At 40.5% G+C, this 25,178-nt stretch overlaps 1 protein-coding gene across 1 annotated transcript in view; it reads right to left on the bottom strand.

The window, feature by feature from the left end:
* Positions 1-10,992: 10,992 nt before the first annotated feature.
* The window catches only part of tnmd (tenomodulin), a 52,578-nt gene continuing 38,392 nt past the window's right edge, over positions 10,993-25,178 (bottom strand). The window contains exons 5-7 of the mRNA XM_036568930.1: positions 21,303-21,462; positions 19,316-19,431; positions 10,993-12,724 (exon numbers count right to left, since the gene is read on the bottom strand). Of these exons, the coding sequence (XP_036424823.1) occupies positions 12,515-12,724; positions 19,316-19,431; positions 21,303-21,462 (486 nt within the window). The 3' untranslated portion in view covers positions 10,993-12,514. The remainder of the gene's footprint in view (positions 12,725-19,315; positions 19,432-21,302; positions 21,463-25,178) is intronic.

Here is a 25,178-nt window from a genome sequence, read left to right as displayed (position 1 = left end):
GTTTCTGCTGTAAGGCTAAGGGAGCAACTGAATAGCCTAAAGTAAGATACTAAATAATTAACTGCTACAATTGAGAGGAAAAGAGCAGCATTGTATTTAACCCCTAACTGCAGGCTAATTTTCAGTAGGAACTATAAAAGATTTGGTAACCACATACCGCTAGAAATGCCAGCATAGCTGATCACCACTAGCAGATGTTGTGTACTGAATGCTGGTATTTGCCAGATGAACCAGCTAAACCAGCACCAGACCAGCTTAAACTACTTTAGACAATAACTACTCTAGACTAGCATAGAATTCATCCTGGTCTAAGCTGTTTTTTTCAACAGTGGCTTAAAGCAAATCTGATTCACTAGGGACATGTTCACATTTGGCACATGTGGTTTGATTAAGGTAGTATTTACACCTGTCAGATTTGGTTCAGTTAAACTAACCTTGGTGTGATTATTCTGTTAGTGCGGTGTGTTAGAACAAGTGAGAACACTGATGAGAAATCAGGTACGGTTAGTTTGAAATATGAACGCAAAACAGCCCAAAGACATCTAAGCAGACCAAGTACAGAATAAACCACCTTTTCTTCTCAACATACAGACACACACACACACGTGGGGTGCTGGAGCCTAACCCAGCTGTCATTGGGCGGAAGGCAGGATACACCCTGGACAGGTCTGCTCTACATACAGTAGTACAAAAAAGTTTGAACACCCCTGGTCAAATAAATTAATTTTATGGGTAAAAATAAGTTAACACGTCTTCTACAGGGAACACATTTAAAGGTGGCATTTTCCTGCACATTTTAGTGCACATCTTGGGAGTTTAACACAGTGGGTAAAAATAAAACTAATTATAAAATGTACCATAACATTTGCACAGGTCACATGTTATGTTTTATTTTTTCTCCCAATATGTTACCCAGCAAATAAACAGTAACTGTGTATTAACATGTGCAGACATTTCTCTGTAGAGGATCTGTACTTATTTTCACTTAAAAAATAAACAAAATAAATAAAGTTTAGTTGACCAAATTTGACCAGGAGTGCATACAACTTTATCTTCTTTAAAACATGCAAAAGACGAATTTCTGATGCTGTTATTACACTACAGATAGTTGTAGTTTTAAACAAGGCTGAGGCACATTTGGAGCTTTTAGAAAATACTTGATATACACACATCACCGCACACATCAATTATGTTATATAGTAATGTGTCAAGTTTTAGGCATTGTATGGAGACAGAAAGCCACACAAGGCTATGTGTTTTAAATTGAGGGAAAACCATAGTAACGCATGGCTTACTGCTCTAGACGTCTTGAAACCTTACGACCCAATTTTTTGCTCTATCCTTATGCATTGTGAGTTAGACTGTAGCAAAGATGTCTGCTGGGCCCTGAGTACCAGTTTAAAGACCACTGCTCTACACAGTATTACCAGTGGCAGTGATCCTGGAGGCCCACTGCTGTGCACACTTCAGTGTTTTCTCTGCTCCCAACACACCTAATCCAACTAACCAGCTCATTAACAAACCTTTTCTGAGTTGAGATGGACGTATTAAAGCAGGGAAAGCACTAAAATGTGCAGTAGTCCAAAAGGCCCAAGGTTGGGGAACACTTTAAAATATCAACACAAACAAAACTCACAAACTGGAGATGATTCTGAGAGTTTATTGGATATTATCCCAGTTATTGTGACCAAATGTATGTCATAAAATGTGCCCTATGTGTTATGATCTTTTTTGAGAATTGACATTTTATTTGCATGTAGAGTCAGGTTCACAAGTACAGTAATGAGGGTTAGGACTAGGTTTTGAGTAAGGTTGGGTAAGGTTAGGTTTTGCTTAATCAACAATACATCTACTTAATGTAAGTAATGTATCAACAGTACATCTTCAAAATATTTACCTCAGTGTATTCAGATGCTGCACTACTGCTGCTTCACTGATATGCTGTTGATGTGTTGCTGATAATCTTATAAGACTTTATTAGTCATCTACAAAGGATCAGGGATTCATTAATGCATTTTTAATATATCCGGTGCACAATGCAATCTCAATATGTAGCAATGCAGTTGCAATATGGGAAGTAAAAAAAAAAAAGCAAAACAAGTTTTGCCACCCCGATCAACTTACATCTTTTGTTGGTTTAACACATCCTTCACAGAGACACACGTCTGCATGTTTTAATGCACATTTACTATTTATTTGCTGTCTTTACCACAATGGAAAGGAAATAAACATAAAATGTGCAAAGGTTATGGCACAATTCATATTTCATGTTGTTTTATTTCAGTGTGTTAAAATCAGTAAATAAACAGAAATTCTGCACTAAAGATTCTAGGAAGAAATGCCATATTTCAGTTTGTTCCCTGTAGAAGATGAACTTAAAAAGAAAACAAAATCAGCAAAACATGTAATTTGGCTGGGGGTGTTCAAACTTTTGCATACAATTGTGTGAGCCCACATACGGACCCCTGCAGTTTGACCAAAAATGTCCTTATATAACTAGTGTGCTTATGCATGGCTTAAAATGAGGCAGAAACATTAGTGAGAGTCAGTTTAATTGAATTGACACAAACTGAACAGTCCTAAATACATGCAGCCCTGTGTGTGGCATGACTTGCGGCAGGGACAGACATGATAGTGTATTAGTGGGATGGTGGATTTTTTCGAGGCAAACGCCAGGTGTATGTGTGTGTGTGAGTGTGAGTGTGTAATGATGGAGCCATCTGGCAGCTGGTCCATGCTGTAGCTCCTTGCCCTCAAGTCTCCTATTCACACACAGCTGCAGAATACAGAGCACTCTCAATTCCACAGGCAAACCAAACAAATACACAGACAAATAAAACAATAACAGTCAGTAAACACAATACAGCGGCCCCGGAGGCAGCTACAACCACAAGCGCAGATGGACGAAAATGGCAACGAAGAGGCGTTGCTTAGCATTATTTTTTTAGGATGTGATAGATTCCACTTGCCAGTTAGTACCTCCATGTGCTAGTATTGCCCAACATATCTGATGAAGATCCAGTAATTTCGCAGTTCAACATCAGCAAAGATGTTGCAGCATTTAGAGAAGGAAGGCTCCACATGCCAGCAGAGCAGCAGAGGGCAACAAAGGACAGCAGCAGCCTGTAGGCTTTTGGCCCTGACAACTCGCACCTGAGAAGCAGTCAAGCAAAAAGCACTTAACCAATTTAATACTGGACTATGAGGCTAATTCTAAGCTCTGTCTCATCAGAAAAACAAAGCAAGACTCGACATCTGCCCAGCCGGGAAATTCACTCAGGTGACAAGTAGCTGCAGGGCAGTGACACACACAAGACCTCTCTGACGCAGACCTGTGTGTGTGCATGTTGGGGGCTGCTGAAAGATGAAGTGTGTTTGTGTGTGTTGGGGGAGCTGAAGGTTGGTTGCCATCAAATATGTTCTTGACTGAGAAGTTGCATGGACATCACTCACACACCAGGAAGCTGCTACACACACACACACACACACACGCACACACACACACACACACCTCATGCTGAAAATCCAACTAATTACTCTAAACTAGGAAACAATGTCTAAAATAGCACCAAAAGCTATTTGAGTGTCAATAGCTACCCCTTGTGGAGAATTTCCAGCCTGTCAAACATGAGTTAATAAGTTACAAGCCAGTTTTGTGAGGTGCTTCACATCTAAAAACTCTTTTCTCGTTCTTTTAGAGCAGTAGGTAGAGAGGAGAGGATTAAAGTGTTAAATTAACAAAAGCATGCTGATGACCTTTTATCCTCTCATGTATGGTGTTTCTAACTGTTTTATGCCATGCAGCACCTGTCATTCAAATGTTGTCTAATGACAGGTGGTGTTATTTCAGCTTGCAGTCAGATGATGGCAGTAGCAGCACATCTCACCGATCCAAAACATCCATAGAAAGTAAGGTTTGTCTTTTCCCTCCCCTCCTTTCTGTCTGCTTTCTGCACACACACACACACACACACCGACACAAACACACACACACACACACACACACACAGTGTATTGCATATGTGCAGCCACAGTGCAACTCCAACACGTGTTAAACGGCAGCAGAGAAAACAAGCGGCTCGCAGGTGAATTACAGCACCGTTTGAAGTGCTAACAAAAAGAATGAGTTCAGCCTCCTGAGAGAAAGAGAAAGAGAGAGAGAGAGAGAGAGAGAGAGAGAGAGTGTGTGTGTGTGTGTGTGTGTGTGTGGAGTGGGGGAGGGGAGGGTTGGGAAGGGGTGCTGGTTACAGCCTTGGGGGGTCCAGCTAGCTGGGAAGCATTAGGTATTATGTCCCAGAGACATTGCTCTAGTGAAGTTGACAACCACCAACTAGCCTATATCATTATAGCATCAGAGAGAAAAATAAAATATGTAACAAAAAAGGTAAAATGTAAAAAATAAAATATATATTTCACACAAGATTGCTGACATTGTCTCACATTTGACTGCATAATTACTACCACAGCTAACACCATACCATGGTGGGTAAAGGCTAATTAGAGTTAGCACTAGGTGCAGATGTGTAAAGGAAATTGGTAGAAGACCACCAGTTTTTTCATATTATTTGATTTTGTATTCTTAAGCACGGCCAAATTTACTACTTAGCTAGTGTAGTTCAATAAGTATGCTAGGAATGAGCACAGGTCAGCTAAGTTTCCACAGACAGCAGAAACAGTAGAACTGGCTAATGCTACATGTTGCAGTTGAAAAAAAGTGTTGCTGTAGAGTTGTTTTAAAACTGCGACATTACGCAAGCGATGGTGGCATGCAGCTGTGTAAACTTTGCCATGGTGATAGCGGCCGCTGAAAATAGGTGATGATGAAAGGAGGGCTTTGGCGGTCACTTTTATTGGATTGAGGTGGAAATAAAGGCATGAAGATACAAGAGCTCAGTGCCTCGGAGCATATTATAATAACATTTTTATCATCGGAGGACTTATTTTAAGCAGTCAGAAAACCTTGGGCAGGGGGCTATGCCCCTTGTGTGTGTGTGTGCGTGAATGAGCGAGTGACTGGTGCGTGTGCATGTGGTTTTCTGTGTGGGTGTATGAGGGTCTGTGTGTTTATCTGTTCTTGTGTGTGTTCACTCTTGGGGGTGAACAGGCTTAAGGGGATTTTTTCCTTATGGCTCCTTCCAGCCTGTGTCCAAACAAACGCAGAGTGCAGGTGGAGCTGTAAAAGCTGTAAGAGGCAGCAGTGTGTTTGGGCACTGGAGACTTTTTTCAGATTCCCAAAACTGTATCGTCATGTTTTGCCTTCCAGTTATTCTTCGTTTGGTTAAATTATGGATTTGGGTGAGCTATGGATCTGTGTGTGCAGTGTGGTGCTACTGCATCTGCTAGCGTTACTAATGCAGGCCGGTTTAATATGGTCAAAATGACTAGATCCAATGCTGATGGCTCATTTCCTCTCCTTCATCATTATAAGTGATAGAGGAAAATGATGCAGTAAAATAGGGAGGCATTGCTTTTGTCCTTGGTTTAGACTTAAACAGGTACTGTTTACTTAAAGTCTTTCTGCACTTGTAATGTGGAATAAATGTGCATTATTAGATGGATAATCATGGTTTGTACTGTTTGTACTGTCTAGTACTGCCCATAGTACTACACATAGTACTTAGTCAGTGCATGACACACCATCACGTACTTACCAACACTGTTTGTAGTCATACACTATATGTACAAAAGTATTGGGACACACCTCTTAATCAATGAATTCAAGCACTTAGCCATGCAGCCTGCCTTTACAAACATCTGTGAAAGAATTAGTTGTTCTGAGGAGTTCACCAGTTTGCAAACTTTCTTCCCTCCTAGATATTCCATGATCAACTGTGAGTGGTGTTATTGAAGAGTGGAAGTGTTTAGGAACAACAGCGACTTAGCCTTGAAGTGGCATGACACGTAAAGTAACAGAGCGGGGTCGTTGAGTGCTGAGGTGCATAGTGCATAAAAGTCAACAATGCTCTGCTGACTCAATAACTGCAGAGTCCCAAACCTCCTCTGGTATTGACATGGCGTGGGTTTCCATGATCCAGCAGCTACATATAAACTTTACATCACCAAGCACAATGCCAAGCGTCGAATGAAGTGATGTAAAGCACACTGCAACTAGACTCTGGAGCAATGGAAATGTATTCTGTGAAGTGACAAATCACGCTTCTCTATCTGGCAGTCAGGGTTTGGCGAATACCAGGGGTACATTGCCTGCCTGACTGCATTGTGCCAACTGTAGAGGAGGGATAATGCTATGGGACTGTTTTTCACGGTTTGGCCTAGACCCCTTAGTTAGGGAAATCATAAAGCTCCAGCATACTAAGACATTTTGGACAATTGTATGCTTCCAATTCTGTGGGAAGAGTTTGGGAAAGACTCTTTTCTGTTCCAGTATGACTGTGCCCCAGTGCACAAAGCAACCTTTATAAAGGCATAGTTGGGTTTGGTGTGGGAGATCTTGACTGGTCCACACAGAGCCCTGACCTCAACCTCATCGAACACCTTTGGGTTGAATTAGAATGGACACTGTGAGCTAGGCCCTCTCGTCCAACATCATTGCCTGACCTCACAAATGCTTGTCTGGATGAATGGGCAAAAATTCCCAGAGACACTCTAAAATCTTCTAGAAAACCTTAGAGAGAGTGGAAGCTGTTATAGATCAAAAAGGGGACCAACTCCATATGAATGCCTAGAGTGGGATGTCATAAAAGCTCCTGTAGGTGTTATATGTTGGTGTCCCAATACTTTTGTTCATTTAGTGTATATGGAATGATAACAGGAGTCAGAGTACATCTGACTCCATTAGAGCACTGTTGTAACAGTGAGACATTTGTCTGACTTCCCTTTGTATTGATTATTTTCATTAACTCACTTAACTCATATTTTGGCCTCTGAATGTCCAATTTGAAGATCCTGTTATCTTCTACATGATTTTAAACTAATAAAAAGTTTATATAGATTAAATTCATAAGCAGCTTAAAAAAATCTGGACGTCTGAAGCATTTAATGCATCTGTCACAGAAAGCTATTACATGAGATGGTTACGAAAATGCTGCCTGATGCCTGAGACATTTTATCATGTTAGTCTGAAAATAAGGTCTTGGCCTAAATTATAATTTTTAAAAGACATTCATGGCAGAGAGATACGAGCAGGGTGTTGTAAGGCAAAACAGTCCCCAAAGAAAACTTTGAGACTCACCGCTGCTGTACCATTATCAAAACTCTATTTGAAGTTCAGAAAACGTGTACGTTTTAAATAGTAAATAAAATGGCTTAATTTATGTTTCGTATATCACAACCCCTGGTTCTTGTCACCACCACAAAATCTGAGTAAAGAAATCTGAGTTGGTCTGAGTTTCTCTGCAACGAATCTCTCCCATCACAACACGGAATTACTTTGTTTACATCTCTACAATTTAATTATGCAGAAATTTTGAAATAGAATTCCTGTTTAAAAGGACACAATCTACGGATGGCAACACTATATCACTGACATACACTGACCTGTATATAACATTAGTTTCATGATATTTTATCACATGTACAGGCTATCACCCATTGTAACAACAACTCAAACTTTGTTGAGCTTTTACACCCATGGTTACTTTCTTCCAAAGAGTGAGGCAGCACTTTATAATCCCTTTCGCAATGCTTTGATAGCTTTGCTTGGGGTGAGGTTTTATTTCTCCTCCACAGACCTAGTGCACCAGCTTACTTGTTTCAAGCTCTTACGAGGTCCTGGCAGGCCAAAAGTGTCAAAGTATGCATGGAAAATATCTAGTGTAAGAGCATTTAGGGTCTAATTCATAGCACTGTCATAATAGTGTTCTAATATGGAAAAAGATTAGCGCTAAATGCTTCTGATGTTTTCCAAGCAATGAGATGAAAGTAACAGGAAGTGATGTTTTAAACGCATGTTATGTGCATCAGAGAGTTTGAAGCACCCTCCTGATTCTCCACTTTGATCCCCCCATCCCCCCATGCCTGGCCCTTCTGGTTGCTAATACAGAGAAATAATTTTAGGTTGCAGAGGGGAAATGTACTGAAAGAAGATTTTGTTGTGGAAAAAGGTTGTCTGACTTGTAACAGTAGCAGAACTCTTTTTGGTGCTATGTAGAACCAAAATGTAGAAGATTCTTTAAAGAACCATTTAAAGCAGGTTGTATGTACACAAAAGGGCTGAAGTAAGTGAACAGCCATCCTAATTATTGAGTTCAGGTGTTTCAGCTACAAACATTGCTAAGAGGTATGTTAAATCAAGCATATAGCAATGCAATCTCCATAGACAAACATTGCAACATTGTTTTCACAAGTTAGTTCATGAATTTTTTGCCCTGTTAGATCTAACCCAGTCAGCTATAAGTGCTATTATTGTGAAATGGAAGTATCTAGGAGTAACAACAGCTCAGCCACGAAGCAGTGGACTGCGCAAACTCACGAAGCACATAGAGCATAAAAAATTGCCTATCCTCTGTTGCGTTGCTCACAGAGCTCCAAAATGCCCCTGGAAGCATCCTCAGCGCAGGAACTGTTCATCAGGAGCTTCATGAAATGGGTTTCCATGGTTGAGCAACACACAAGTCTAAGATCACCATGTGCAATGCCAAGCATTGGCTGGAATGGTGAAACACATGCCGTTACTGGAGCTTTTTAGACAACTATATGCTTCCAGCTTTGTGCCAGTAGTTTGGGGAAGGTTCTCTCCTGTTTCAGCATGACTGTGTCCTTGCACACAAAGCGAGCTCCATAAAGGCATAGCTTGAGTTTTGTGTGAAGGAACTCCAGTGGCCTGCACAGAGCCCTGACCTCAACCTCACTGAACACCTTTGGGGTGAATTGAAATGTGTGAACCACACCTTCTAATCCCACATCATTGCCTGATGGCAAATGGTCTTTTGACTGAATGGGTACAAATTCCCACTCCAAAATCTTGTAAAAAATTAAGCTCATACAGGTATGATGGTGTCCACATACTTTTGGCCATCTGGTGTTTCTTTAATAACCACATTTTCTTATTTCTTTATATTAATATAACATTTACTATGGTGTTACATGATAATGTAGACTACTTCATAAAATGACTGCAATAATAATCATTGATGTAATAGACAGTAGAACAGCCAATGACATCTGAAAACCCTGTAGGGGCAACTGTTGCATAATTAGAATGGCACACAGGAAAAAGAACCATTTAAGCATACAAATGGTCTAAATTGCCATGTATGTTTATTTAACCTTTGTCTTCAATAAAGAAAGCTGTAGCTTAGAGACCTGTAGCTTAAGCTTAAAGATGCTCAAACCATCTTTTTTGATTGCACCACAAATCCTTAGTAACAACTAACAGTAACACTGTAAGACAGTGTTCATAAGGCCACATGACACCTACATAAGCCTGTGACAACTGACATACATCTGCATCAACATTTATAAACACTTTTTCTAATGTTTGTCATTTGTAATCATGGCTGCATTTGCCAACTCCAGTGTCGAGCTGACATGACATCTGTCATGTATGTGACATTAGGCTGCGTCACAACACTTTCTGGGATGAAATGACACAAATTTTGTAGCTCAGCGACATAAGGCTGATAATTTGACACAGCTTGCCATGTCAAGCTGGTTGAGCAAAAGTGAGCATTTTCTGTGGCCCTTAGGTAAATGAGTTTTATTTTACTCTTTATAAGACTAAAGCTGTTACATCATTGGTAGTATGTCACAGTGATATACCGACTTTATCATCTGACTTTAACATGTTGATAGCATTCAAAATCTATAAACCCACTATAATAACCCACTAGAATCTATAAATCTGAAACACAATGACTGACTTTTTGCAAGTTTATATTTACAATTTAACTTAAACTAAAACTGAATAACTGTAGCCATTTTTTGTTTATTTTTTATTATTTACTTGTCACAACCAAATGTGCATTTTTTTTTTGTATGGGCATCTCAGCACCTCCTGCATCTCCTTGAACTGAAGCAATTGATGTAAACTTTATGTTTGAAGGTAAAAAAAGAGGGTCGTAATTAGAGCTATAAGCCACAGCTATGTAGAATTTAGTTTTTTTAGTACAATTTAACCAAAAAAGTCAGGTCATTTTTTTATCTTTTTTGTGCCATCTATCATGTTTCCATTGGTTTAACCAACACTTACACCTGCATAAGGGAGGTGAAAATATTTAGTAGCTACTAAAGCTGCATTGAACTGAAGCTCTTATCTTTGAATTTTTCACCTCCAACCAGGAAAATCAAAGAAAACATCCCAGCTCCTACTTGGAAAGTCGGAATGGTTTTCTCAACTCCGAGCTGAGTATATGGTGTTAGATCAACATGATTGCTCACAAAGTCAATGATAATAAATAATGACTTCTCTACTTTTAAATAAAATTTGCCTTAGGTCAGTCAACATACAGACACCATAGCTGGTTAAACCATATCATTGACTATAAAGTTCAGTGTTTTGAAATGGTAAATCATGAAAGTTAAAGTTATCACTCATATCATTAATGTTAGCTGGCTAGCACATTGGTAAGAATGTTTGCTTTACTTTCATGTTTTTCCCACTTTGTAGCTCAAATATGTGGAGACTGAAAATGACGAAGTTCCAGTCTCTGAGTTGAGTAATATGAGGTCAGCTCTTGCTTGGCTGGAATAAAAACCTGCAACCACACCGGCCCTTTCTGGATAGGATTGGTGACTGGTGCAGTCAACAATCAGGCACAGTAAAGCAGTCTCATGTGGTGTAGGAAGCGGACCAACCTGAAAATGTGATTTGATTTTTGGAATTACACTGCTGCATCAACTTCTGAAAAGACTCAACAAGATTACAGCGGCTTTCTATATTGAATTCAGAGCTGTTTTTACATTGAACGTTCATACTACTTTTAACTACATATCGATCGTCTGAGGTATCCATCTGTTAAATGCCGAGAAAAACATTTCCAAGTTTCTTACTGTTCTTTGTGTTCTTTTGCTATGAATAATTACACGCATTGAAACTTTTTATGCCTTTTTTATTGAAAAGGGAATTGTTAAAACAACAAAGAGGTCTTTAAAGCCATATAAATGTAATTAATGGAGCAAGCCTTTGCTTAGACAGACAAAAAAATCTGATTGAGAACAGTCCCACATCTCCAATTATAGAGCTATATAAGTTGGTGAAATATAACACTACAATCTATGTACAAGGCACTTCAGAACAGCCTTAAAGAACTGCTTTTTAAAGGTTGACTACCAAAGTTCCATTAAGAAGTCTAGCATTTTATATAGGCCTGTCCACTGAGTTTTATGCATTTATAAAAAGCCAAATTACAGTGCCAGTACTATAATTATGCCAGTAACACAAGCTGAAATGATACACATGCAAAGTCCTATAAATAAATGTAGATCTATATTACCTATACAGGTTTATTACAATGCCTCTCATCCATGATAGATTAGAAGATAAACTGAACAAGGGCCCAAAGGATGGTGGAAGCCATGCAGACTGCTAATTTATAGAGCAGTCTACCAAAACCAATAACTGATTTCTCAATTGAAGAGCAGTAAAGAGGCATTAGGCTTTATACTTCCACTCTTTAGCACCAAATTCATGGAAAGCAGCATTTCCTTGAATGTTTATTGTACAAATGAATATAGTATACTGAATAAAAGATCACTGAGATAAGACAATATGGTGAACACAGCCTGTATAATACATTGTAAGTTGTGGGGATGGGTGAGAATTCTTTCTATTAACTATGCCATCTAGTGCAACTGCACTGGTTATATACCAAAGATAGCAACCCATAGCTCAGCTTAACCCACATGAGCACTATGTCATACGTCATACTCTCAGATCTAGGTCTTTCACTTTACAAATCTAGTGCAGTCACATGGATACAGTCATCATTTTTCTATATTCAAATTTTCAAAGCATCATGGACATAGCAAAATGATGACTCCAGTATCATGAAGGGGAACAAACTGAGAAATCCGTTATTGAATTGTAAGTCAAGTACATCATTACAGCTTTATAAGACAATGATGTAATTTCAACAGTACTGTGCTGTAAAGATTTGGAAATGCAAATGACTACTACATGATGGGGCTCAATGCATCTCCCCACAGCACAGACTGATGTACAGTCATGTGCAAAAGTGTGGGTGCCTCTTTACATGTTGATTTTCTAAGTGAAAATAAGTTAACTCATTCTCTACAGAGAACACGCTTCTGCATGCTTTTAATGCACAATACTGTTTATTTGCTGAATTTAAAATATTGAGGAAAAAAACATAAAATGTGGCCTGTGCAAAAGCTATACATTTTATATTTCATGTTTTTATTTTTTACAATATGGTAAACTTAGCAAATAAATAGAAATTGTGCACAAAAATTTGCAGAACCTGCCTTTATTTAAATTTTTTCCCTGTAGAGGATGTTTTACCATGTTTTCATGTAGATCAAGAAAACAAACATGTAATTTGACCAAGGGCAATTTAAACTTTTGTATACAACTGTACTTTGGCCCTTTGCTCACTTAGACTCTGCCCAGCATGCGTGCAATCCACCAGTTACAGGGCATGACAATCTGACAGATGACCCTGCCACCCTGGTAATAGTACGGGTATGGCCAGTAGCCCATCAGGGGCTCGTGGTAGCGGCGGCAGAAGCGGTAGCCGCGGCGACAGTACTGGCAGCAGTAGCCTTGATCGTCCAGGGTGCTGTCCAGCTGTAACCCATTTTCAGTCTGTGAAGGACATGGGGTAAAAGGGTCAACAAAGAGAGGCAAACAAAAAAACCCAATCATGCTCTCTAATAAAGCTGTGACACATGACTGACAGATTGATTTTAGTAAAGAAAAAGAAACTGCTTTGAAGAGAAATGGAAGGGAAGTGGTTACTGGGTGGTTAGAACACATGATGACAAAACCCCTGAAATATGCAGAGATTTCACCGTGATCAGAATAGCATTTAAAGTAGATGACCTCCCAGTGAAGAGTTGGAGTATGAAGTGTGATATAATACCCTTGACCTTTACATTATGACAAAGGTGGAATCACGCTACTGCTGTGCCTCTGATCCATAAGGCCCTTTCTGGTTACTACCTGCTCATTCTCAACCAGAGGGAGTTTGACACTGCCAGCCACTCAGATAATTACACTATTTCTTTCATCTCTACCCTCCCACTCCTGCAGGCCCAATCCGGGTATGCCAGGCTGAGTGCAAGCACCTTGTCATTTGAGTATATAAATGAGAGCAACCTCCCACCACACACACAACCTAGCCCCCTGCCTTGACCTTGGCTGAAAGTAGATGGCACATTCCTAAAGCAATTAGCAAAGTAATGATCGCCTAACAAGGATACGTTTATTTGCTCTCCTGGGCAGGATGTGAATTTGTAGAAGAGGCTAAATGAAAGCTGGGCAAAAGGTAAATTGGGTAGAATTAATGGCCCTTGGCCTTCTCCATTGTGATGGCGAGCGCATGCCCTCTCCAGATTACCTAGGGCTGAGTGCCATGCCTTTGATCAGGCAGCTGCACCGAGATGGATTCGGAGAAGTGCCACTTAACTCTATCGCACTCGCCTAACTGTAAGAGCAGATAGCACCCTCGACTCGACACTGTTTCGTCTGACTGCATTTCAATCTCTGGCAGCCGAGGGCTCCTCTGAGACAGAGTGACGCTATTTCTCTGATTAAAAACTGCTGTTGTACAGCCAATAACAGCCATTGATCTATGAGGGATGCGCAGATGAGGCATCCAGCATAATGCAAATGATGCAAATGAGTGCGAGGGAGTGAGATGGTTATGAGAAGATTGTCTCGCCTGAAAGGAAATTAAGGATAATCATACACCTATAGTAAACAATAAAAGGAGGAATACATAGAAACAAAGTGCAACATCTGTCTGCTTTTCAGGATATGTTAACAACATGGATGGATAATGTATCGTTTCTTAATCGTTATTGCGACTTTGCAGTACTGATATCTCAGATGGCTGCAATTTACAAATGAGTCCTATCCTGATGAATACCAGTTCCAGATGATACTTCTGTTTGTATTTTGATGAATCAAGACATTACAACATCCAACAAAAGTTAATTTTCTTGGTCAAAATCTAATCTACTTATTCTGCTACACACTTTACCTTTAACATGTATGTATATTAAATTCAACTGGTTGTTCTTTGTAAGCCTGGATGTTTTGTTTATCTTTTCAAGATTTTGGTTGAGGTAACAAAGAGCACCCAATCTAACTGGGCCTTAAATGTGTTAGAGACAGAAAAGTGGAATGTGTTTGTTTTGGCAATCACACATTGTTCCCTTTCTCTTCATAGCTTGTTTATGAATGTGACAACAGGGAGGTCATTTTTAAAATGAGCCAGAAGCTAAGGTGACAAATATCAGAGCGACTCTCATTAAACAATCGCAGCCACTTAACTATGATCTCTGACTGCCATTTTTAGCATAAAAATCCTAATCCATCCACTTTGATATCATAACTAGGCCTACTCTAATCATATGCAGAAGAGCAGTTCTCCAAACAATAACCTCATTCTTCCATTAGCAGGACCCAGAAGTACAACACTTCTTGTTGGAATATCATGCAGCCTTGTATTTATAGCACACAGCCCTGGTAAAAGGTAACTGGTGACATGTCCCACTGTTTTCACGTACTATAGAGTCGTTATGATTCACATCACGTTTGAATCTTTCAGAGCCCACTAAACTATGATGAATGGACTGAAAATTACATCTTGCTAATGATAGGGACTACAGTAAGAGAAAGCAGGACGATGCCTATCCTGTTTGATTTATTACTCTGACAAATGCATGTAGGCAATTACTGATTCATAATGTTTGTCAGGTTTGGGGTCTTCAGTGTTGAGCAAGAATTCATTATGGGTTGAGCACAAAGGCTGTCAGGGCGCTAGTGATTATTTTATCAGGTCCGTGCAGAAAGCCCCCGGCTGCATGAAAGCTCTACGTTTTCTGAAAATAAGAGGAGTACATATTTCGGGTAAATGAAATGTGATTAGACAGTGCAGACAAAGAATTGTATTGTTCCTTAGAGGCAAATTAATCAAAGTGATCTCATGAAACTGTTTAAAAAACACAAACTGATCACTTCATGTTTGAAACTTCACATAGATGTAGATGGCACTGACGAGAAATGCTGAAGGAAAATGTCTGTGACTTTGTACCAAACAAAGCCCGTTTTGCTACTAGTGCAGCATTTACCTTTTTTGTGCCACACATTTATCACGGTTCTTTTACATTTGTTAAAATCCAGACAGGAGTAATGCCATTTAAAGCCCTCATGAAAGGCCCCATAAAACCAACTTTCCCTCACTCTTTTGCAATAAAGGAGATTGAAGTAATACATAAACATTGTAAAACATTCAAATCATACCATTCACTACACAGTCAATATGGTCCTTATAAGGAAACTATGCTGAAAAAACAGCCCGTTTTGAATATATTGTTTCTGTGATGTCACTAGAACTAACACATTTACGTACACAGTGCTTTGAAAAAGCGTTTGCCCCTCATCCAATGTCTTCTATTTTTTCTAATTTGTCAGATTTAAATATTCCAGCTTTTCCAACTACTTTTAATATGTGATAAAGACAATACAAGTAAACACAAAATTCAGCTTTTAAATGATCATTCCATTTACTGAAGATAAAGATTTATTCTAAACCTATTTTGCTGTAATAGCTAGACCTGCCGGAGTCTCTACTGCACTCTGTTAACACTGTAAACTGTGATCAGTCACTCTTTACAGAACTAGCGTGTGCTTTCTTTGCCGATTTGAACAACTGCCCATCCTGTGCGATCTGATGCCAGCCTTTGACCACCATGGAGCTTCTCGCTGTACAACGCTTTGCAAACCTTGCCTGCATGAGCTGACCTTTCTGATGATGCTGCTGCTGCTGCACAGACTCGAACTATTTAATCATAACCATTACTTCACCTGTTTTTCCCTATTTTGTACTAACGTTGTTTACTATCCGGTGTTGACCAGAAGAAGATGGGTTTCCCTTTTGAGTCTTTGGTCTTTGGTTTTCCTTGTCACCATTGGCTTGCTCATGGGGGCATGGACCTGGATTTTTCTGTAGAGCTGCTTTGTGACAATGCCTGTTGTAAAAAATGCTAAATAAATAAATTTTGACTTGACTTGACTTTGACTATGTGAACCCATTGCCCACTGGAGTAGTCAAGTCAGGACTTTGACTTGGCCACTCCAAAACCTTAATTCTGTTTCTTTTCTTTTTCATTCTCCTTTGGGATTTTCTGATTGAGAGCAGAATTCATGGTTCCTTCTATTATGACAAGTCCTCCAGGTCCAGCAGAAGCAAAGCAGCCACAGCCCATCCCACTACCACCACTATGTTTTACTGTTGGTATGATGTTCTTATGGTGGAATGCAGTGTTAGCTTTACACCAGATGTAACGGGACCTATGTCTTCCAAAAAAGTTCCACCTTTGACTCATCAGTCCACAGAATATTATCCCAAATGTCTTGGAGGTCATCTAGATGTTTTTTGGCAAATATGAGACAAGACTTTGTGTTCTTTTTTGGTCAGCAGTGGTTTGCACCTTGCAACTCTCCCATGGATGCCATTTTTGCCTAGTGTCTTTCTTATTTTGGGACTGTGTATATTGACCTTAACTGAGGCAAGTGAGGCCTGCAGTTCTTTCGATGTTTGTCTGGGTTCTTTTCTGACCTCCTGGATGAGTCGTCAATGCGCTCTTGGTGAAATTTTGGTATGCCGGCCACTCCGGGGAAGCTTCACCACTGTTCCAAGTTTTCTCCATTTGTGGATAATGGCTCTCACTGTTGTTTGCTGGAGTCCCAGAACCTTATCAATGGCTTTGTAACCATTTCTAGATTTTAAAGACTTTGTTTCGCATCTGTATTTGTAGCTCTTTAGAATGTGGCATTGTGTGCTGTTTTTGGAGACCTTCTAGCTTGCTACATATTGCCAGAGTGATGTTTAGATTCAACAGATCTGGCAATAATCATGCCTAAGTGTGGCTAGTAAGACTGAACCCAATAGTCAATTGAATTTGGTTAACTGCGTGATTTAGTAGCTAAGGGGCAAATACTTTTTCACATAGGGCAAGGTACAGCTGAACATAATTTTTTCTTCAATAAATGAAATTATCATTCAAAAAGAGCATTTTGTGTTTACCTGGGTTATCTTTGTCTAATTTTAAAAATATTTTGATCTGAAACATTTGTGACAAATATGCAAAAATAGAAGAAATGTGGAAAAAATACTTTTTCACACCACAGTATCTATCTACTGCAGTTAAGCTCTGCCCTTTCACACTTTTCAAAAGTGCTTCAGCTCTGAAGGCATTTTGGATGAGGCACAATACAGGACATGCACATTTATAAATATTTGTCTTAAAAGCACAGCAAAAAAACAGGCTATTTAAAGAGATAAAAAGAAATTAATGTAAAAATCAATTATATAAACTCACATGAATTTTAAAAGTAGACCTTTAAGGTTAAAAAATAAAAACAAGAAAAATGCAGGATATGTTCCCTTTGAAGTGAGTGTAACAATTAGTTGGTCATTTATTATAATACGGCATAATGTCTTGTCATTTTTTGAATTGGCACACATCAGAGATTCATTACACAGACACATACTGTTAAACCGGTGAATATTAAACATGTCTTATGCCTCATTATCTTACGTCAGGACTAATCAAGATGTCAAACACATGCTCCTCTCTTGTCGATGCTCACTGAATCACATATGCTTTCATCCGTGAAATGATCAGTTCTTTGTGGATGGATCTTTGTGCAGACGTGGAAGGAACTCCACGTTATCTAAAGTTGCTTCACTGTTTGGTTAAGTGCTCTTCAATGGCTCCTTGACAAAAGCAGTGTATGTGAGTACCTATCAGCCTAATCCTGCCTGATACTTAGGCAGTAGTGTTTAATCAGTGATGTGCAAACCAGAGCGGCTCGAGATGGGACATGGGGTCACAATGTGTCCCATCAGCAACTGCAGCGAATGCTATCAGAAGAACGCTTACGAGTCTGACGGCCAACTGGACTCTGGCCCAATCATTAGAGAGCTTATCCTCAGAATGTAGGTCAAGGACCATGATGCAATTTCTCAGCACCGCTGGATGATGGTTATCCAGTTTGAAAGATATCCAGGACCGTGCTGGCGCGCAGTGCATCAGCATGGCAGCGGTGGGGAAAGGTCAGCCTCGTATATCTCAGGCCTTCTGTCACAGGAACTTTGATGATTATTTATAAAATGTCCGTGATGGGTATGGGCCTATTGAATGAGAAAAACATCACCACCCACTTCCCCAACCCCCCCGCTGCAGCCTGAAGGCCAGTGGTGCAGCGAAAGAAGGGTAGAAGCCTATGCTACACTGAAAGGTCTAGAATATCTGGCTTCCTACCGGTATCGACATGACTCCAGACTCCAATTACCAGGAGCCACATCCCCTCTGACGCGCACAAAGGCCTTTGTTATCACTCGGCCCACAAACACAACCTGCCTGCGTCTGGCCTTAGAATTGGCTGGACTGGTATGTATTACCCAGTTGATAGAAGCAGAGGTATTTCAAAAGACGAAGTGGGTTTCATCTCTGGGTTTGCTTTAATTATGCGAAACATTGAGGCACTGGCAATTGGACGAGGCAAGCAGGCAAAGCATTCCTGGGCCTCTACAGATAAATGTGCCTGTTTTTTTCTGAGGTTCTTTCTTGTCATACTCGTTCTTGTGCCTCGTCTCAGCATAGGAGTTAGACTGCGGTTATGGGGGTGTTGTTAGGTGTGTGATGTGTAGGAGGCTTTAGAAGCGTTTATGAATATACCATAGCTATAGAAGCTAAGGTTATTTAATGACTGAGCATCATCTTCCCTTTTAAGGGGATAAAAATCCACTGTTTTGCTGCTCAGTTCTTCTTGCCTTGATAATTAAAGCATGGTTAATAAATTTATCTGTTCATTAATGAGTGACCTTGGGAGGCTCTCTTTGTACATCTCTCACCACATTAGTGAAAAAAAGAAGAAGCGAGAAAGGTTCTTGCAAGGGCTTTAGGGAACTCCACTGCCTTTGAAGGCTAAATATCCCTCTCCATTAAGTGCCAGACACTAAGGGAGTCTTAAGTGAACTGGCCTGATTTAAGCAGATATATAGAGCAATTCCAATGCCCTGTGGTCCACACAGTCTGTTTTGAGTTGGAATAGGGGGCTCCAATTAATGAACGATTTATATGAAGAAAAAAAGAATCATGAATATCCAGTTCAGTGGTCTGGGCACGTCTCCTCCTACAGCGCCTCAAGCCTCGTACTTACATAGTCATTTACTGGCAATTGGTCCATGACGTCCCTGGCCTGACGTGCTCCCCTAGCCTGTGCGTCTGGGGTGTGGTGCGTATCCTCCACATCCTCCACATCATGGAACTCAGCATCTGGAGCACAGCGGGAAACAGGCAGGAGACAGGGATGTGAGTCTAAAATTGGCATAAGCTACTATGCAGCTAGTAAACATACATGGTGCCTCATGGAAATATTGCTTCTTGCTTTCCTCAAGTACTGCTTCAATTCCCTGGTTTAACATCACTCTTCTGTAGTATCCTTATGAGGAAAACTTAGCAGTGATAGTAGGTTAGTAGATCACCCACATCAACTGGAGATAAGCATATTCAGGCCTTCATAAACATTTTCCAAGTGTCTGCTAAATAGGTCAATCTACTGCTTTCATCTGAACTAATGAACTATATTAAAACACTGAATATTAAAACAAACTAAGATGATGAGACCTTTGAAGAACTTCCTCATTCCACTGTGCATGATAAACATAGCTATAGCTTTTTTGTTTCTATTGGATTGGACTGGAGCATAAAGTCATACGGTGGCAAGAGACAACATGAAGGAAAGCAAGATGACGGCATCTGCCTCAAGCTTCTGTTCACTTGTCAAGTTCACTTGGGACTACTGCGTATGATATGGGTGCCCCTTTATTTGGATAGTGCCCTATCTGCAGATGTTCAAATTGTTAATGTTCAGTTGACTCTTCTCAGTTCATTCTGGGTTAAAATTAGCACCATTGTTAGGACAGCAGTGAGAAACTGGGTTCCTTCGAGGCCACAGCTTTACAGAAAGTAGCATTTTTCCTGCTTTAACTCTCCAAAATCAACTAATGACAACCTATTAATTACCTGATGAGTGGCCCTGGAGGAACACAGTTTGACAACCCTGGGCAAGGATGATGTTTTTGTTTGAGTTTGAGAAAAATGTAACCGTTGCTACATCTATTGTAATCATGCTTATTCATTTCTTACAGTGGTGATACAGTGGTCTCTGAATTAAGATTTCCTAGTTTGAGGATCACGAAAAAATACTTTCGATTATGTAGTAAATTTGTGCTTTGGAGTGGGCTGTTTGAAACTTTCACTAGCTGGCTAATTCTTTAACTAAATTATACTTTCCTAACAAAGAAAATGTTTGAGGACCAACTGAGGCTAGTGCTATATCAACAAGGCAAGCTAGCATCACAGGTGCATTTACTAAATTGCAGACTGTAGTGGTTTGCAGTCAGGATTTGTTGAGTGCCGTAAGGATTTTCAGTGGTTGTGTGATCTATCTCCCTAATGCATGCTGGGTACTGTAGTAAGAGAACACTGATGGATGAAAATAATACAAAATTGTGATTTGCGAGTTCAGACCGTGCCTTCCTCATATGGTGGAAATATGAGGGAAGACTATGATTAAGGGAGAGGAGAGAACTCTGGGAACTTGGGCCAGAGCTCTAGGCAGCTTCTGTCTGGACCCCCCTTTTTAACTGTGGTGTGACTGATGGGACTGAGGAACAGGGAGGAGATGAAGTGGTGGAGGGGACTGTGAAAACTATGTCTCAGGAAACAGAAGGTAAAGGGTGGGAATTTATAGGGCATTAGACTGGTCCTCCTCCCAAAATTCAGTTATAACAAGCCAGTAAGGCCATAACAAAGTAAACGTTAGTTTTAGGCTGGAATGCCTCTTTAAGGTTAGGGACAGAGAAAGTATGGCTAGGGATAAAGTTAGATGTTGGATATGGTTGGTTATGGTTAGGATTAGAATGAGTGTTAAATTTAGGGGTAGAGTGCTGACCAAAACTTAATGTGATGTTCATACATATTTAATTGAATGTAAATTAGTAACAGCATACAAAGCTACAAAGCATTCACAATGGACCATACAAATGAAGTTGTGATACATGTAGAAAGATCCTCTACCTTGATATAAAAGATGCACTGGACATGAAGTTAGCTAGCTCCAGAGCAATACCTAGAACAGGTACCTGTAAGAGAAGATGGGTGGATCCAGTGGATGGGCAGATCCTGACAGATTTCCCAGATCTTGGAGTTGATCAGGAATGCTCTGTTGGTGATGGGCTGCTCAGCAGGGATCCACACATGAGAGTCCACCACCTGCATGTCCACCTCCCCAGTCTCACCCACCTGTAGACAGGACATACATAACACTCAGTCTCAGCCTCTACAATCCTGGTCTGCACACAGCTGTGGACTGTGCTTCACTCCTTTACCCTGCACCATTTACGTCCACCGGGAGGGAAAAAGACTAACGGCCAGCCATTGCTGCAACATACCATTTGACCTCTCTCTCAGACTATAGCCGTTCTCCACATTTTTTAAGACTCTTTCTATCCTTGTCCCTTTCTGGTGGTGTTCAATTTTAATTGTAAAGGCAACTGGAGGGGAAAAAGGCTGACTTTAAAATGACTTTAACTGTGTTCTGTTCACGCAGAGAGGACTGATGTATTGTGTAGTTCTACTGACAAAGTAGAGTAGCCTATTGCATGGTCCTTCTGCCCCCTTCCTCCTCCCCCACTATACACTATTAACATGTTTAATTTGTTCATACTGTAGTTCATGAGCTGTAAAGTAAACTATTATCGCTTAATGATAGGGAAGCCATGTCATTTCTGTCTAATAGAGATATATCAAGTACTTTGGCTAATGTAGTCTCATGAAATATTTGTTTGTTTTAGCCTGAGCATATGTAAATACAAATACAAAACAAACTCTCCTCCCATTCTCTTGTTAATTAGCAGAGAGAACAGAGGAAAGGCTCACTTGACAAATGTTTTTACAAGGTGATTTTCTCCCAGTCTAAAGCTTAATTGCACATTAGTTAAGCTTGATGTAGAATCCTGGGGCTATAGCTCGAGCTACTATCATTTATATTAGGTCGCATTCCCCTTTTCTCAGTTCTCTTTTTCATCATGCTGCTTGTGCTTTATTAGAAGTCATTTTCAGCACCCTGTCTTGTTTGTTGTTAAGTGACACCGCACTGACCTGTGGCGAGGTAGAATCCACACCAGTTCCGCCTGATTAAAAGCAGCACCCACTCTGCTTCTCCCTTTGACACAGTTTTCTGACTCTTAACACCCCCCACCCCCACCCCGCCAACATCACGCTAAACTAATGATGACTTGGAGGACAGCCCGTGCCAGCGTTGCAAAGGCTGCTGTTTTAAGCTGAAATTAAAACCAGGGCCGCCAGCGCACACAGCCCCCTTTTTAATTGGCCCTCTTAACTGCTCAAGCAAAGCACGCCTCCCTCACAAGTAAATAGAGGTTAGGCCACTGATCCTGCAACAGGACTTTTACTGCATATTTGAGAAATTACACCAATAAACTCAAGGGGAGAGTTTCTCCAGGGACTTACAAAGGTCATCGCAGAAGCAAAGAGGAGTAATAAACATTCTGGTCCACATGTAGTCAGAATGCATGATGACCGCACCCTGATTGTGAATGTTAGTGCTCAGTGATCATTTGTTTCACTCTTTTATTGATTGAGAAAGTTCCACGTAGAGAAAGAGGTTACTGTAGGAGAAAAGCACTGTGCCTCAAGCTCTCTGATCGTGATTCATGATATTCCACTTTATGTCACTAGATCACATATCCATCATATACTGAGTTGCCAGTTTATACAATTTACTGCAGGTGCACATGTAATAGGTTTACAATTACTGACTGTAGCCCATCTATTGTAGCCTCCCTCTACTATGTCCATCAACGGAAAGGGACCGCTGTTGGACCACCACTGACCAGATATTATTTGGGTAGAGAACCATTCTCAGCACAGTGATACTGGCATGGTAGTGGTATGGTAGTGTGCGTTGTAGTGTTACCCATAAATTAGGTGCAGCAGTATTGCTGACAAATTGTGCATACCAACAGATGGGCTACAGTTAGTACCTACAAAGCAGGCTTCAGTACTGTAAGGAACAAAAATGAAACCAAAAACATAATTGTGCCAGAACAGAAATCATGTTTTTTACCTCTCAGCTCTAATAGCTGTGCAAATCTACTAGTTCTAGTTGTATATATTAGGTCTACATATGGCCTATGTACAGGAAACAGAATTAACCAGCTTTTAATTTTGTCTTAACTGGTTTAAGAACATAATAGAGCTGGAACGCATTAAGTTTTTTTTAAACCTCATTTCTGAACCGTGCTACCTGTGTACCTGAATAGATAGCCAATGAGTACAGGTACAAGATGGGTGTACCTAATGGCAATTCAGTGTATAACCATATAAATAACCTCAAAAATAATCAGTATATTCCATATACCACACTAGTTCTAGAGATGCATTTAAATTTTTCCACTTCCAATGATTATTCTAGGTCTACATAAAGACCATGACAATTTCTTATGCATGCTACAGAATGAATTGTGTAACCCCCCTCCTTCCCTCCCCTGTTGCAATTCATGGTCCTACATACAGTATAAACTACCTAATAAAGAGAAAACTAGCAAGAAATGGATAGGAAAGGAAACTTATCCTGAGACACTGGCCTCTGCTGGAAAGAGGGCTGCGATTTCATCGGCTGTGTTTAGGCGGTGGGCAACTGGAGGGAAGCACAAGGATTACCTCTTTCATCATTTTCTTGGCTGAATAAATTGGAAATTGTAAAAATACTGGCAGCAAACCATTCATGTTTGTCACCTGGATGCACTCAGGGGCCGCTTTATTTCCTTATCAGCCGTATGCAGTTTCTCCTCAGCCTGCATTGTTTTGCAGCGAGCTGCAATGAGGCAGTGTGGTCGCAGAGCACTCTCGCATGCCCTGCGGCCAGCCTGCACTCGGAGCTAATAAGGCTGGAGTTAACCCATACCTGCTGCTTTACTTGTTCACTACCTTTCTCACTCTCTCTCATGCTCTGTCTACCTCTCTGTCCCTTCCTCTCTTTCTCTCTCTCCCATTCTTTTTCTTCCTGGTAACACTTGGCAGCTGATTCCTCCACATCACTGCCAAGTTTATTTTAGCGCTCGGAAAGATTTAGAACGGGTAGGAATGTAAGGCAAACCTGGGTTAATTTTCCCTTCCCACAGAAACCTTAGAAAACTTAGGAGCGTTCTGACATTGAGTTTAGTCTGTGGTCTGATTGAAACGAGAGATCATGGTTCGGAATCTGCTCCTGGTGTGAGAGATGTGTGTTAGTAGTCAGCACAGCCTGCTGTAATCCTGCACAACGTGTCCATGTGCCTCTCATCCTCCCCCCCTCCCCCCCTCCCCCAGTCTCTGTCTCCTCTGCTGGCCCACTCTGATTGATTTCACATCTGTGAAATAAGGCTGAACTGAAAAGTCTAATTAGGTTTCACAATGTGCGAAAAGAGGAAAATGGCATCGACATATGGTAGCTGCTTCGCAATTAGTATCTGTAAACATGGATTAGACATTAAAAATAGGAGGCAGAGAAACTGCATGCTGTTTTTCGTCTATAATGCACCTTCTGTTCATAAAGTCAAAGAGGATATTTAGGGCTTGAGACGACAATGGATCTGCTTATCTGCACTGCCGCACGAGAAGGTGCAAGAGATTAATCTCTTCTCTCACTCGCTCTCTCCGGTAAATATGAACCATGAGACGGATGAGGCTAAAACCATATCTGAAAGAGACTCCAATACATAGCACGCTACGTGTTATTTTCAGCGACACCAATAAATTGGGCGTTTGATTGATAGAATTTGGCCCATCACTCTTGCCGAAGCATCACAGACAGCCATTAAAGCGCGAGGAGAGAGATGAATCACTTCAACCCTGAGTCAAGTGAAATTTACGGAGCAAACATCTTCAAATACCATTTTAATGGCTTACCTTTCCGAAGGACCTCACTCTCTCCTTAAGGCTATTTGGGCTGAGCC

The sequence above is a fragment of the Colossoma macropomum genome, unplaced genomic scaffold (assembly GCF_904425465.1).
Source record: "Colossoma macropomum unplaced genomic scaffold, Colossoma_macropomum, whole genome shotgun sequence".
Lineage (NCBI taxonomy): Eukaryota > Metazoa > Chordata > Actinopteri > Characiformes > Serrasalmidae > Colossoma > Colossoma macropomum.
The sequence above is the reverse complement of the archived record's forward strand: the minus strand, read 5'-3'. Positions and strand labels throughout refer to the sequence as shown.